Source organism: Prionailurus viverrinus, chromosome E2, assembly GCF_022837055.1.
Source record: "Prionailurus viverrinus isolate Anna chromosome E2, UM_Priviv_1.0, whole genome shotgun sequence".
NCBI classification, from domain to species: domain Eukaryota; kingdom Metazoa; phylum Chordata; class Mammalia; order Carnivora; family Felidae; genus Prionailurus; species Prionailurus viverrinus.
This window is the reverse complement of record NC_062575.1, coordinates 18,353,271-18,368,921: the sequence shown is the minus strand read 5'-3', so window position 1 is coordinate 18,368,921 and position 15,651 is coordinate 18,353,271. Positions and strand designations below refer to the sequence as shown.

Sequence of the window (15,651 nt, the reverse complement as noted above, 5' to 3'; positions counted from 1 at the left end):
CCATTGCAACTGCAGGACAGAAAAGTCCTTACACCTGCTTCTTCAAACATAGCACCTAGAAATGGTACTGATTACAGAGTACTTGTCAGTAGGAGGGGAAAGGCATGAAAGGGTAACTTTGTTTGGTAGTAGCTGCCTCGCTGTAGTCAAGGCACACACTTTCCACTTTGAATTATGTATTAACCGGGTGTTGCAGATTAAGCTGCCTTGAAGAGGAAGCCCTATTTAGTCAGCTGGGAGACATAACCTGCTATTCTTTGGAGGCCGGTTTAAATTCACCTTCATTAGCTTCAGGAGGTTTTGATTCTGTTCGGCCCAGGGGAGCCGATGGGAGGCAGCCTGGAGGGACGGCTTGGCTGCCATTCCCCATTCTGCTTTGCTTCGCTGGAAGCTGCGGGCTGCATGCCATCGAGGGGCACTGAAGCGTGAGGTCCGAGGGTGAGGGGGGCAGCTGTGGAGCCCGAATGCCCCTCCGCCCCTCCGCCTTGTCACTCACTAGGAGACCAGCAGAGCAGAGCTGTGCAGCACCTGGTTCCTGGCAGGGCTGGCCTGCAGCTTCAAGCACCAGCGATGACAAGGGAGATTGAACGGCAGACTCCTACTGGTGCAAGGTGTCTGAGCATTTCACAAGTTTGGATTTGAAAACTGGCGGAAAGATGAAATCTTTTTTTTTGTGGAACTGTCAGCTTCAGTTACCTGAAGCCCTCCAAAGCTTTGAGAATGGCCCTCTCAACCCTGCAAACGATAGGAATGTCTTTCTCTTGATGATTGCTCCACTTCTCCTGCCACTTGTGCCCAAGACAGTGACACTGCCTGCCCTTAGCGGTGCTTCCCGATGGCGGCACCAACCGTTCCCACTGCATGCAGCCCCCTTGCTCTGGTTCATGGGCTTGCTAACATGACTCCTCCACCCATTCCCGCTCCCTACCTCCAAACCACAGCTCAGTCGTCCCCAGACAATACTGGTAGCCTATTCCTACCTTGCTTGGACTTCTTCAATAGTTCTCCATTACTACCAAATAAAGCCCAAAGTCCTTATTCAGTCATTCAAGGCTTCCAGAATCTGCCCTTAGCATCCTCCTCCTCAGCAGCTAGAATTTGCCTGGCATGTCTTAGAGCAGGTACTGTTGCAAGTTCCTCAGTGCAAATTTCTTTTTTTTTAAGATATTTTAAAAATTCTCTAAATGCTTATTTATATATTTTTTGAGAGAGAGAGGGAGAACACAAGCGGTGGCGGGGAGCAGGCGGCGGGCAGGGAGAGGGAGAGGAAGAGGGAGACACAGAATCCGAAGCAGGCTCTAGGCTCCGAACTGTCAGCACATAGCCCGACATGGGGCTTGAACCCACGAACCGCAAGATCATGACATGAGCCGAAGTTGGACGCTTAACCGACTGAGCCACCCAGGCGCCCCAAGATTTTATTTTTTTAAAATAATCTCTACACCCAGTGTGGGGCTCAAACTCACAACACAAGATCAAGAGTTGCACGCTCCACTGACTGAGCCAAGCCAGGTGCCCCTTCAGTGTAAATGGCTTGTTTCATCCAGGCCTTTCTTCACTGCCCTTCAAACACACCTCATCCATTCTTCTACCTGCTCTGTTCTTAAGCTACTCTTCCCATCTAGAATGTTCCTGACTTTCTGCACAGTCATCTCAAGTTCTCCATGAAACTCTGCTCAGCCTATTCCAGCTCCCTGAGATCTCTTTCCTGAAATCCTCAAATTCTTCTAGTTGGATTCTCTTATCAACATCTAATTATATAAACTGTCTTGTATGATGACCTTTTTTGAAGTGTATTTGTCTTCAAAATGGATAACTGTCTAGATGGCAGGGACCAGCCTGAGATTTTCTGGTGTCAAAGCATCGTTCTCTTCTCAGAGCTGGTCTTCAGTGTTTGTTAAGTGAATGTTGAAATACAGCACACATTTTCTACTACTGAGCCGAATGAAGAGGCTTATCCTTTGGAACCCATGTAAAAGCCATTTCAACAACATCTGAATTCACGCGTTTAAATGATTAGGTGTGGAATTAGTCCTATTCTTAAATCCCCAGTGGTAAGCAGAGATAAACTTGAGCTTTATTGTATCAGCCCCTTAAAGATCCCCCCTCTTGCCCTTGATGAGCTGAATGCAAATAGGGCACCACAAACTGGATCTTAATTACAGTCAAATCCTCTCTGGCATAGGCTGCCCACAAAGGTAGAGACCCTACTTGCTGCCTGGTGACACAGGGTTGCTGGCCCTGCAGATTAGAAAAAGAGAATTTGCGGGGCGCCTGGGTGGCGCAGTCGGTTAAGCGTCCGACTTCAGCCAGGTCACGATCTCGCAGTCCGTGAGTTCGAGCCCCGCGTCAGGCTCTGGGCTGATGGCTCGGAGCCTGGAGCCTGTTTCCGATTCTGTGTCTCCCTCTCTCTCTCTGCCCCTCCCCCATTCATGCTCTGTCTCTCTCTGTCCCAAAAATAAATAAAAACGTTGAAAAAAAAAATAAAAAAAAAAAAAGAAAAGAAAAAGAGAATTTGCTTCTTATGGGAAGCCATTCAGGGGGCCAAGCCAACTGGTATGGGCAGAATGTTTACTGTTCTCATGATGTTGCATCTGGACCTGCTGTTCGTTTAGGAGTTTTTAATGGACTAGCCCACCAACTATAAAACTCCCTGGAGCCAACTGAGTGAGATAGGCAATAAGCCTGTGGGGCAAATTTGAAGCCTTAGAAATTAACTAGGCATGAGACCATCCTGGAACATCCCCAGGAAACTTGCTCCCAGAGAAGTCATGTTGCTGTTGCGTTGAGGGCAGACAGATCTTTCCAAACTGGCTGTTCCATTCCTTCAGCTTCTAAACAGGTCACTTACAAGCAGCCAGTTGGCTGTATATGACTCACAGACACATTTTGCCTGGCCTGTGGAGTGTTTTCTTCTTTTTTTTTCTTTCAACATTTGAATTAGTTGCTAACACTTAAAAATTAGGAGATTTCCCATAAAAATCTGGATTTCAGATTTCTCTTGAAAACAGAGCACCTGTGCCCTTCTCCTTACTGGGATATCTTTAAATGGGATATTCACTCCCCCCAGGCAGATACACTCCTTTTTTTCCCCCCACCCAGCCCCTGTTTGTATTCCCTGATCTAAAATGTTGCAGGTTGCAAATTGGGGTGGGAGGTAGGATCAGATAGCTCTTTCAGTCTCTGGCAACTCCAGGCTCTGTGATGATGCCCCTGAATGTGGAGGAGATGGCCTGGGGCTCTGGGAGTCCATAATGCATTTGAGACAAGGCATTTTTTCATTAACACTGGTCTCTGAATTTCCGGTCACAAGTATCACATCCTGGAGGAATGAGCCTGTAGAATCTACAGCATTTGCAAACAGATGCTGGTCTCTGGTGGAGGATAACTGGAGTTAACTTTCACTGAGCCTCTGCTTTGAGCCCATTCTTCAATTTTGTAAAAACCCTGTTAAGTAGATACTCAATCCCATTTCTGGGAGGCAGACCCAGAAGGCTAGGACCTTGCAGCTAGTGGCAGGATGGACTCCAAAGCCTTCCTCTTAACCAGAGGCTTCTCTCTCCACCTGCATATTAGCTCTTCTAGGTCCTGTCTCAAGTTTCAAAACACATTCCCATTGTGGATTCAATACTAGTTTTTTTTTTTTTAATGTTTATATTTGGGGGGCGGGCAGAGAGAGAGGGAGAGAGACAATCTGAAGCAGGCTCCGTGCTGTCAGCACAGAGCCCACTGCAGGGCTCAATCTAACGGATCATCAGATCACGATCTGAGCTGGAATCCAGTCCAGCAGTTACCCGACTGAGCTACCCAGGCGCCCCTTAATACTAGTTTTTAAAACACACAAAAAAGAATATTTAAACCATATAGCATATTTGTGATGATTTTCTCAAGCCAAAGTGTGAAATGATCTGATTTCTGTAATGCACGATGGGAGTGGGTGGAGTAGGTGTCTTTGCCAGGGGTCTTTGTTTGCTTGTGGGACCCAGCAATGAGTTCTGTGGCCTAGAGCCTAGGGTGGGCAGGAGCAGCTTGTAGACTGCAACTCAGGTTCCTATAAATGTGTTGCAGGTTGGGAAGAAGCGATAGAAATTATCTCGGGTGTGTTTGGAGGACACGTAAATTCATTTTTTACTAGTCTTTAATTATAATTTCTCTTCAAGTTTTCCCGAGATTTGGAAATAGGGTTCTAATTTGGCTGGTTCTAAACTTCCTCTCCTAACAATTCCTCACCTCTCCCTGACCCCACTCCATCTCATCCAAGTCTAGCACCAGCTTTTAAGGAACCTGAAAAACACTGGCTATAAGGTCAGCTGGGAATTTTAGGAGGTTATGGATGTCGGAAATAAAAGTGTAAAAAAAAGGGGGAGGAGGAATTGGTTTTGGCTTTAAGACACCGGAACTTCCAAGGTTCCTGCAAAACCATTTGGAGGTTTTGCAAACCCTTAAAGTCATCAGCGCCCCACTGCGGAATTCAAAGCTAAGCTTGTCACAATTGTTAACACCTTCTTTGAACAGTCTTTTTATATTTGACAATTATTCTCTTCTGCGCCTCTGCCTCTTTTTTTTTTTTTTTTTTTTTTTTTTTTTTTTTTTTTTTTCGGGCAGGAAGGTTCTACTGTCTTGGTTTTAGGGAGTACCCTGTACAACGAACAACCTCTCCGCGTGCCGCAACCGCAGGAAGCTTTCCATCGCCTCCGCGGGTTTGCAGAGTGAGTAGATTTTGAGGCTTAGCGGGGCGCGGGGGAGGGGGGACGGAGAGTTAACAGTTTTGGAAGTCGCTAGGGGTTACATATAGAAAGTTAACGCTTCAGGTTCTAGGTTGAGCACAATGACCGCCTCCTCTTGGGCAGCTGGTCCGGAGGCGAGCGCGGAGGAGCTCCGCCTCTGGCTGCCTTGGGGGAACCCACCTTACCAGGGCGCAGAGACCGAATCTGGAGCCGCGTGCACGGGGGACCCCGCGTCCCGCCGAGCACCGGCCGCGTGTAGCCCTCTCCGACTGAGCTAAGAAGGGGGTGCTCCTCGGGGCCCTCTGGGGGAGCCCTCCCACTCTTTCCAACTTTCCCGGCCCTGGGGCCGGAGGAGGGCGCCTCTCCCGGCGGGTGCGCGCTCGGTACTTAAAGGCGGCTCCGTGGGGCCGGCGCTCGTCAGTCGGAGCGCGCAGCGGCGGCGGTGCACCGGGGAGCGAGGCGCGGCGGCGGCGAGGAGCAGGAGGAGGGGCATGGAGCCGCCGCGGGCCTGCTGAGTACCGGAGCGCGGGCAGCCGGCGGCACGGTGAGCGCGGGCCCGGCCAGCCGGCCACACCGGAGGGGCGGGCCGCGCCGCGCCGCGCGGGGGCTGCGCCGGGCTCCAGGGGTGCCGCTTGCCGAGCACGGCGGACCCCCACCGGCTTCCCCCGCCGTGCGGGCGCCGCGTCCGGCGCCGGCAGGCCGGCTGAGGGCTGCAGTATCTCCAGGCTCCCGGGCGGTGGTTCCTGCAGCCCCCTCCCCACTGACCCCTCCTCCCATTCTTCCTCCATCCTCTCTTCCTCCAGCCTCTCCTCCCTTCCTCCCTTGCGGCTCCTGTTTTGTGAATGGATTAGGGGGCGGACGACGGTGCGGGGCACGAGGCTGGTTGGAGTCTCTCCCTCCCCCATTCCACCCTGGGGGTTCGCACCTGTCCGGCACCGAAATGCCCAGCGCCTTGGTCCCTCCGGGTCAGCCGGGCCACGGCCGCGTGTATCCTTGGGCCCGGCCTCCCTTTTCCTAGCAGGCTCGGAGGGGCGGGGGGTGGGGGGTGGACGGCCGGCCAGGCGCAAGGGAAAGAGCCCCAGCCCCGCGCACAAGTTTCCATCCCGCCGAGTGTGGGCCTCGTAGCAGGGCACACCTGTCAGCTGGAGAGGCTGCACACTGGCAGCCCCGCAAAGTTTCGGGTGTAGATTGGCGGTGTGCGTCCTTGGCTGAGGATTTTCTCCTTCCGTCATCTGGTGTGTGTGGGGGGGGGGGGGGAGAAGTGTTCTAGGGAGCTCCCCCCAACCTCGTGTCCTTGAATCCGGGTGCGCATTATACTAGGGGGACCGAGCTCTAGCGGATCCCTTCTGAGCGAAATGGGGGTGGATGAGAGGCGATCTAGGCTACCCTTCGCCCGCTTGGGTTGGCACGGCCCCCTGTCTGGGCAGGGGCGCCCCTTCCAGAGACCGCACCAGCACCTGATTGCTCGTGGGGTCTTTGGCTGTGGAACCTTATTGGCCCTCGGTGGGGTAGGGGTGCCAGGGTAGTGCCTCCAATTCGTGTGCGGGGTTGGGGGTCCTGCCCGGGAAAGGAAGGGGCCGGCGACATCGGAGATGCTGCCTTTGTCTGCAGGCACACTTTGCCAAGGTAACTGGGGCCCAGAGGAGATGAGCAGGGCCTGGTCCGACTGATTTCTTGGGTTTTCCGTTCCTTCCCCGCTGAGTCGTGGGAAACCGGCACGTGGGTGTGGCCGGCGCCGCCTGTGCCAGAAGGCGAAGCTCAGGCGGGGGTGAGAAGCCTGGCGAGTGCCTTCCCGGCTGCATTAACCTGGTGGGCACCGCCTCCGGCATTGCACCGAGGCGGGGCGCCAGCACCCGGCAGGTTGCTGGGCTGGCCTCGGCGCCCCCTGCCCTTTCCTGCGGCGCAGGTGGGCGGCGGTGCCCAGAGGCGCCCCTTTGGCATGTAAAGTCTAGAGGGCGACGGGGACCCTTCTGGAGTAGGTGCAGCCCCGGGGTTCTCCCTGGGCAGCAGGCGCATGGCGGCGGGGTGGGGGTGGGGGGCAGGGAAGACTGGGAGTCCTGCAGAGGAAGCAGGCTCCCAGGGATGGCGGGGCAGAGCGCCTGGAGCCCGCGCTTCCCGAGGAGGCGAGGCTGCCAACAGCACTTTCCGGACCGCAGCTGCTGGAATGCTGTTGGTGCCTGAATCTCAGACTGATTTAGGCAGTGACTGCGTGCTCCTTACCCGTCCTATGTGGCAGGTGGTAAGGGAACAGACCCTGTTCCCCTGGCAAGAAGGTGCATTTGTGTTGGGAGTGGGGCTCAGGGGTTGGTCCCAATAAGATCCAGAGTTGGAGAAGGTTGGAAGTGAGACCCCGTTGTCTGTGGCGGGTGGGTGGTGTTGGAAATGGGATCCTCCAGATGAGGCTGGTGGCAAAGAGTAGATGGGGAGGAGGCCTGGGTATGAATGGAGTGGGGGAGCTGTCCTTATCAGACCGCCCCCCCCCCCCCCCCACTTCCCCGGCCTCCCCACTTGGATAGTCCATCAGGGCTGGAAGTGCTTCTAATTTCAGGCAAATTGTTTACCTGAGACCTACGGAGCCAGAAATCATTAGAACCCCTTCTTAGGCGGGGGACACCAAGTCTCAGACAACTTGGGCAAGGTCAGGCAGCCAGGAGGCAGTTGAGCTGTGTCTCAAGCACAAGTCTTCCGGTGCTGAGTCCTAGGCTCTTTTCATTAAAACACAGATGTTCCCAACAGGGCGCTACTGGGAGCCCTGACCTAGTGCAGACCAAACCCGTCAGCATCTCCAGGAGTGGCAGGGCCTGTGGCTGAGCACAGAGATTCCGTGCGGGCACTAGGACCGAGTGGATGGGGCTTCCCAGGCCGCCCCCCCTCCCCTCCCAGGCTGCTGCAGTGGTGGCTGCAGTTCCCTCCGACGCCCTGACTGCTGGGCTTCCAGGAGAGCTGTCCACACCCCAACTCTCATTTCCTTTTCGTCCTTGTCTGCTTTTCCCTGGTTGCTTTCCCTTTCTTTCCTGCCTCTCAAGTAAATGAGAAAAAGGTGAGAAAGCAGAGGACACAGGGGGAACTTTGTCTGATTTTGCTGTTTGAAGAAAGGGAAGCTGCCTCCTCCACCTCTTTATGTTTCCTGCTCTTTCTCCTCTTTGCCTCTCCTACTTTTTCATGGGCCTCATTGGTGCTTGTGCTTTGCTTCCCCTCCCACTGTGCAGCTCCCTAGTGGGTACAGGGCAGGTAGAAGCTCTTGGCCACTGGCTACCTCCCTGGCCATCCTCCTCTTTGCTCTCCCTGGGCCTCTCATGTGCTCAGAGCTGCCTCTGGCTTCAGGTTCCCCCCAACTGAAGCTTGCCTAGGAGAGCTTTGGGTCATGCACACCCCAGGACCGCCATCCACCAGGTGCGGATCACCTAGCTCTTTCTGGCTTTGGTTTGTCTAACAATAATAAATGCTACTCTAAATGCTTTACAAATGTAATCCATTTAACCCTTAAAGATGCTACAAGGTAGAGCTGTAGTCCACACTTTACAGATGAGTTAACTAAGGGGCAGAACACAGTCACACAGACAGTGACAGAGCTGGGATTTGAACCCCAGTAGTTTGACTACCGAGTTGTACAAACAGTCTTAGTCATGCGCAGTCAGTGGCAGTGGTTTTTATTACTGGATCATTTCCCCTCTTCTGGGCCAGGCCCAGAGAAAACACCCCCACTCCCATGGACTAGAAATGCTGCCTTCTGCCTGACTCCACACCTCCCTCCTCCCACCAGATGCCGGTGCAGCTGACAACAGCCCTGCGTGTGGTGGGCACCAGCCTGTTTGCCCTGGCAGTGCTGGGTGGCATCCTGGCGGCTTACGTGACAGGCTACCAGTTCATTCACACAGAGAAGCACTACCTGTCCTTCGGCCTGTACGGTGCCATCCTGGGCCTGCACCTGCTCATCCAGAGCCTGTTTGCCTTCCTGGAGCACCGGCGCATGCGGCGGGCGGGCCGGCCGCTGAAACTCGCCTCCCCGTTGCGCCGCTCGGTGGCACTGTGCATCGCGGCATACCAGGAGGACCCCGACTATTTGCGCAAGTGCCTGCGCTCCGCCCAGCGCATCGCCTTCCCTGACCTCAAGGTGGTCATGGTGGTGGATGGCAATCGCCAGGAGGACGCCTACATGCTGGACATCTTCCACGAGGTGCTAGGCGGCACTGAGCAAGCTGGCTTCTTTGTGTGGCGCAGCAACTTCCATGAGGCAGGTGAAGGGGAGACCGAGGCCAGCCTGCAGGAGGGCATGGACCGTGTGCGGGATGTGGTGAGAACCAGCACCTTCTCCTGCATCATGCAGAAGTGGGGAGGCAAGCGAGAGGTCATGTACACGGCTTTCAAGGCTCTTGGTGATTCAGTGGACTACATCCAGGTAAGCGTGTCTTCCCAGAAGCATGCAGACATGGGGGTGTGTCCGGCCAGCTGGGCCTATACTGTCCAGGGAGGTTAGGTCCAGTTTAGGTCTCTCGTGTTGAGCACACCCCTCCTCTGTGCTTCAGAAGGGCAATAAGACAGCTGCTGCTCGGAACAGCAGTCCTGGGGTCAGAAAGACCTGGGATGGGATCCTGGTTCTTCTGTTACTTAGCTCTGTGACTTTGGGCGGGTCTCTGGACTGGTATCCCACTACTAAGAAGAGCAGATCGGCGTGCGGCATTTACTGCATACCACACACCATTGCAGGAGCTTCAGAGACCATTCTTTTAATCCTCCTAGTATTCCTAGAGGATAAGTACTACTATTATTTCCACTCATAGAAGGTGAACCTGAAGCACAGAGAGGGTAAGTAACTTGCCCAATCTCACACAGCACTAAGGTGCAAAGATAGGATTTGAACCTAGGCCGTCTGTCTCAAGTCTGCCCTTACCCGTTTGTGCTATACTGCCTCGCCAGTGGTAACATGGAGATGAGTCTCTCCATAAGAAGGTGTGGTGAAGAGTAAAATAAATCATGCTCCAAAGCACTCAAGTATTGTTTTAGTTATGGGCCAAAGGGTCCTTCTCTACCCCGTGTCAGATTTGCATTTGTGAGATGGAGAGACACGGCAGCGAGTCACCCCCCAGCTTAGTCCTTCAGCAGTCTCGGCAGGTCGGGATCCTGAACAGATTCAGTCTAGCTTCTGGTCAAAACTGTCATTGACATTAGCCTGAAAATTTTATTAGGCTGATTACATAGCTCTGATTCTCAAGTAACAAAATGTAGAAAGAACTGACTGAAACCACACACATGTTGGTACCAAGTAGAAACTGCACCCAGAACCCCAGATTTTTGGTCCAGCATCCACACCGTCCGTTTCTCTGTTGCATTCCTTCTCTGCACATGCCAGAATAAAGAGCGCCTGTCGTGGTAGCCCACCTGTGTACCAACCCAGTCTTGGTGACAGCACGTTGAGGACCCTGATATTGAAATGTTCTGTACTGTACCCACCTAAAACTAGCTTGCCACAGACATTTTGGCTTTGGCTTTTTTTGAAACTTGCATCCTCAAATGAGTTGGTACCTTGACTTCTTTCTGTCTTCCTAGGCCCAAGGACCTCCACGGCCTTGTAGGGAGGGCTGTTGAGGCATTTGATTCTGTAGTTCATCTAGAGTCAAGGGGCCTCTAAAGCTTTCCTGGAGACTCAGAGGACACAGGAAAAGCCCTTGAGACCTGACACATGCTCAAACCACAGGGACATGGTCATCTGCTCCCTTGAAGCACAGAATTTCCCCAGACCTGCCACACATCTTCCTTTACTGACCATTACTTGTGTGTTCTGGTGGATCAGCGAATAGGCTCACACACCTGAGCCAGCCTTTCCCTTTATGGCTCTGGGCTCACTGCCTGGGGCAGCTTGGGCTTCAGTCACGTTTGGTGGATTCCAGCCTGTCTTCCAACAGCCCTTCTACTGGTGGGTCTTTCCCCGAGGGAGACGGCCCTGCCTCAGCCAGGGGGAAACCCAGGCAGGCAGGAGCTCTACTCTAACCCTGCTCTGCTCGAAAGACCTCCCTGGAGTGAAGGAAGCCGAGCAGCATGAAGAATGGGTTAGGGTCAGGGGAGGAAGTGGTCTTGAGATGGGCAGTCCTGGAAAACTTGGCCTGTAAAGTTCAGGAAGTGCTGGGAGTCCAGCACGAGGTTGGTGAGGAGGTAGGAGGGAGCAGGTGTGATGGCTCTGCCTGGATCCCCCTCCACCTTTAGCTGCTGGTCTGTAGCCAGCACGTCTTCCAGCAGGGTCAGGGCATGGGGTGGGAGGGCAGCCCCCTTCCCGCAGGATTAGCAACTTTAGTAAAAGGACTTTAGGCTTTTGGAAAGCCGAGTGTAGGCTCATCTGTGGGTATTGCTCTTTGCTCTGTTGTTCTGCCAATGGTTATCTGGGCTCTGTGTAATTTTCTAGAAAATAGACAAGGAGTCAGCCACCTGGGTGAGAGTTCATAGCTCAGATTCAACTACTAATGGAGCCACCTGTTAGAATCAGACCATGAGTTCTCCCCAGGGAATGTGGACAAGCGGGCAGGATTTGATCTAGGCCCTGGTTGGAGGCAGCAGCTGCCAGCCTCCACGCTCATCCAGAGTATATAAAGTCCAGGTGTCGTGTCAGGATGGCCAAGTGGTGTCAGGCGCCAGACTCCAGCTCCTGCTTCCCAGAGAAGAATGCAGGTGAGGGCAGCCCTTGAACATACCGTGCCCTGACCTCAGAGACTTGGCCAAAGGAGCACAGAAGGCCTCGCAGCCCTATTAGTGGGGGGCCTATGACTGGGTAGATGGATCCTGCTCTTGGGCTGTAGGTTGTCCAAAACTGGTATCAGAGGCTGAAACTGGGAAGACCTCGTTAAGAATCCTAGGAGAGCGCTTCGGGCAGTAGCCTCTGGCAAGAGCCATTTCTTGGCCTAATGTGGAGGGTCTGCCTGCCGTGGCCTAGCTACTGTACTGTCATCTGATTTCAATAATGTGTTCCTCCTTTTTTCCCAGGAACTCCAGGGAAATGTCTGGCGACCATTTTTGTGGAGTCTGTCTCTGTAGAAGCTAAAAACTTGCCCAGTGCTAAGCCCTTCTCCCTTTCCAGGCCTGGCACCAAGTCTCCCGGGTTTGTCTCTCAGCCCAGTGGCTGTCAAACCTGGTATCTAAAGTCTCCTTTTCCTTCTTTTTGTTATTCGCCGCACCTCTTGCATTTAGCATAGATCTCTTTGCTGGTAGCTGGAAGTGAATCCTAGGAGAGGCGGCTATGTCCCTGCAGCAGTGAGCAGCATGTGGTGTGCATAGGCCTGAGGTCAAAATGGGCTGATAATGCACTCCTCCCTCTACAGGTGTGCGACTCTGACACCGTGCTGGATCCAGCCTGCACCATCGAGATGCTTCGAGTCCTGGAGGAGGACCCCCAAGTAGGGGGAGTTGGAGGAGATGTACAAGTAAGAAGTAATCAGGGACTCCTGGGGGGTAGGGCCTAGACTCTTCTTCCTAATGCAGTGAATACGCCTGGAAAATGAGCGTCTTGAATGTCTAGTATTTTGGAAGTGTGGGGGGGGGAGGGTTCTTCTTTGACAGTTTTCACTAGTAATCAAAGAACTCACTTGCTACCCCATCCCTATCCTGCTCTTTTTCAACCTGAGGAAAAAGGAAATCACTAAAGGTATGTAGAGAGCCTATGCTGCTGGGAGGGGCTCAGTATCCTGAGGCTACTGATCATGGAGGGTGCTGCTTTTTTGGGGCACTGGCGCAGCAAGCGCCTCCGAAGTTGGACCCTTCAGAAAACCCTTGTTCTTCAGGAAGTTGCCCTGAATGGTTAAGAACAGGGCAGTATGGTTAAGAATAAGGGGCCACATCTTCCTCCAGAGGGTACTGCTGGTAACACACCAAGTCTTCCTGAGAAGCTTTCCGAGTGCAGAAGGGTCAGGATAGGGGGCTGGGGTGATGAGCTGCATCTTCAAGCCCTTCTCTCTGCCACCATCCAGGTTGTTTGCTGAGATGGAAGGTGGCTTTCACTGTTAGAGCAACTTCACTGGGCCAGTCAGTGCACACCACAGTGAGAGTGACTGGGTGTGGTTGGCTCCTCCGAGCCTCAGGTTTTCTAGCTTTGGCTGGGTTAGGACTGATGGCCAGGAGTTTGAGCGATGGGATTCAGAACTCAGGGTAAGGAGGCCTCATGGTTTCTGCTGTCTGTCTCCTGGGGCTCAAGTCCTCAGGTGAGGAGGCCCAGCATCTCCGGTTCCCTTGCAGATCCTCAACAAGTATGACTCGTGGATCTCCTTCCTGAGCAGTGTGCGGTACTGGATGGCCTTCAACGTGGAGCGGGCCTGCCAGTCCTACTTCGGCTGCGTGCAGTGTATTAGTGGGCCTTTGGGCATGTACCGCAACAGCCTTCTCCAGCAATTCCTGGAGGACTGGTACCATCAGAAGTTCCTGGGCAGCAAGTGCAGCTTCGGAGATGACCGCCACCTCACCAACCGAGTCCTGAGCCTCGGCTACCGGACTAAGTATACAGCACGTTCCAAGTGCCTCACAGAGACTCCCACCAAGTACCTCCGGTGGCTCAACCAGCAGACCCGCTGGAGCAAGTCTTACTTCCGAGAGTGGCTCTACAACTCTCTGTGGTTCCATAAGCACCACCTCTGGATGACCTACGAATCAGTGGTCACAGGTTTCTTCCCCTTCTTCCTCATTGCCACAGTCATACAGCTTTTCTACAGAGGCCGCATCTGGAATATTCTCCTCTTCCTGCTGACGGTGCAGCTGGTGGGCATTATCAAGGCTACCTATGCCTGCTTCCTTCGGGGCAATGCAGAAATGATCTTCATGTCCCTCTATTCCCTTCTGTATATGTCCAGCCTCCTGCCGGCCAAGATCTTTGCCATTGCTACCATCAACAAGTCTGGCTGGGGCACCTCTGGCCGAAAAACCATCGTGGTGAACTTCATTGGCCTCATCCCTGTGTCCATCTGGGTGGCAGTCCTTCTAGGGGGACTGGCCTACACAGCGTATTGCCAGGATCTGTTCAGTGAGACAGAGCTAGCCTTCCTGGTCTCTGGGGCCATCCTGTATGGCTGCTACTGGGTAGCCCTCCTCATGTTGTATCTGGCCATCATAGCCCGGCGATGTGGGAAGAAGCCAGAGCAGTACAGCTTAGCTTATGCTGAGGTGTGACATGGCCCCCAAGCAGAGTGGGAAAAGTGCAATGGGTAAGGGAGGGAAGGGGAATGGAAGAGAAAAGATGGGGTGGGAGGGAGGAGGGAGTGCTGTTTTAGTTCGTCAATGGTCCAAAGGACAAATCTGAAGTGCAAAGAATGGTGACTGTACTATGGCCTGGGGCAGTTCTGCTTAGAGGCAACACCTTTCCAGCTCAGGGGGCGACTTGTTTTCATGCCGCCTGTCTGTTGGCCTCTGCGTGTGTCATGGCCTCTGGGAAAGATTCCACTTCCTGCCCCGGGATCCAAATGCAACCCAGAAGTGTGCTAAGACAATTAGTTCCAATCAGTGGCAACTTCTGATAGGTAAGTGAGCAATGACAGCCTGCGGGAAGGGGTTCTCTTAGCCCATCTGAACACAACCAGAGGTGGTGGGAGAATTTGAGAGATCTGGGCTGGCTAGTATGTGTCCCCCACCCTCACCCCCAAATCTAGCTATCAATGCAATAAGATTGTGCCTGATACAAGGCCCAGAAGCCTGGTCTTTGGGCATCAGAAAACAGGGTCCAGGAATGGTGCTTTATTACATGACATACTCCATTCCACATCTCAACATCCCAAGGATGAGCCAAACTAGCAGAGAGTTAGCACTGAACTCCTTTTAAGTGTGTATGTATATATACATAGATGTTAAAAATCAAAGTTTGCCAGGAGGAACAAAGATTGGTGGTTGTGCTAAAGGCCATGGCCTATATGGGGGCCTTAGGCTGAATGTAGCTCACCTGAAAACTGCCCGACATCTAGATGAGCTTGTCTGTGATCTCTGCTGGGGAGAGGAAAGGTTTTGGTCATCTACCAGGAAGATTAAACCCCAACATGCTCAGAAAAGAAGTGAGGGCTTGGGTACCTGATCCTGCACACTCCTGAATTCCTCAAACTCAGCTCTGAGTCTAAGACAGCCTCCACTTGGCTTTCTTCAAGGTGATGCACCAAGTCACCTCGTCCACCTTACTTCTCATTTGGTAAGTTTTTCAAGTTAGCAACTGAGGCAGAGTCTGGACTCTCATAGCCCCTCTGCAATAAGCAACCCTGTCCTCAGCAGGTGGGGGGAAAAATGATTAGGAGCCTCTGACCAAATTAGCCACAATCTTGCAAGTGCTTATACAGATTCCTTAGCAGCTGGCTAAGCGTGCATGACTTTCAGGCTACAGATCTTGACAATCATGTCCAGTGAAAACCTTTTCAGCGTTCCCTAAGTGAAGCCTCCAATCCAAGCTGGTCATCTTTGAAACTGTCCATTCTCTTCAGTGGCTTCTCAAGGAGATTCTTACAGCCAAGTTGTGGATAGTCATTATTGCATTTGCTTCTTTCCAGAAACCAAACTCGGAGATAGAATTGGTTCCTAAATGCTAAGGTTCTTGTTTTCTCTCTCACGCCCCTTGAAGCTTTTATTTCTCTGCCCTTTTGGGGGGGGGGGGGGCGGGGGGAGCGAGGGAAAGCATTTTCTAGACATTTGCAATCCACAGACAATTCTCAGCTCTTAAGTTTGAAACTGGGAATCTTGACTAAGCCTTTGACTTAGGGGTTGCTTGCTTGCAGGTGTACTTGTGTTCTCCGAATGTCCATTCTTAGCAGGGCCTGCTAGCCCCTCAGAACCAGCACTGAAGTTGACAGGAGTTGAAGGGGCAAGACTCTAGTGTGCCCAGGTGCTTCCCACACAGGAACAAAGTGTGCTCTGAGCCACAGATTGGCAAACCCTGGTGCTTTCCTTCATCTCCCATGAACGCAAGGGTTTTCCAGGT

General features: G+C 53.0%; 1 protein-coding gene across 4 annotated transcripts in view; it reads left to right on the top strand.

The window, feature by feature from the left end:
- Nucleotides 1–15,651, top strand: part of HAS3 (hyaluronan synthase 3) — a 28,622-nt gene that overhangs the window by 11,476 nt on the left and 1,495 nt on the right. The window contains exons 1-4 of one of the 4 annotated variants that reach the window (XM_047834689.1): nt 4,636–4,709; nt 8,491–9,126; nt 12,035–12,136; nt 12,945–13,900. In XM_047834689.1, coding sequence (XP_047690645.1) covers nt 8,491–9,126; nt 12,035–12,136; nt 12,945–13,868 — 1,662 coding nt within the window. In that variant the 5' untranslated portion in view covers nt 4,636–4,709 and the 3' untranslated portion in view covers nt 13,869–13,900. Of the gene's footprint in view, nt 1–4,635; nt 4,710–5,102; nt 5,272–8,297; nt 9,127–12,034; nt 12,137–12,944; nt 13,901–15,651 lie in introns of those variants that run through there. The other 3 variants (XM_047834688.1, XM_047834690.1, XM_047834691.1) reach the window with 3 other exon arrangements.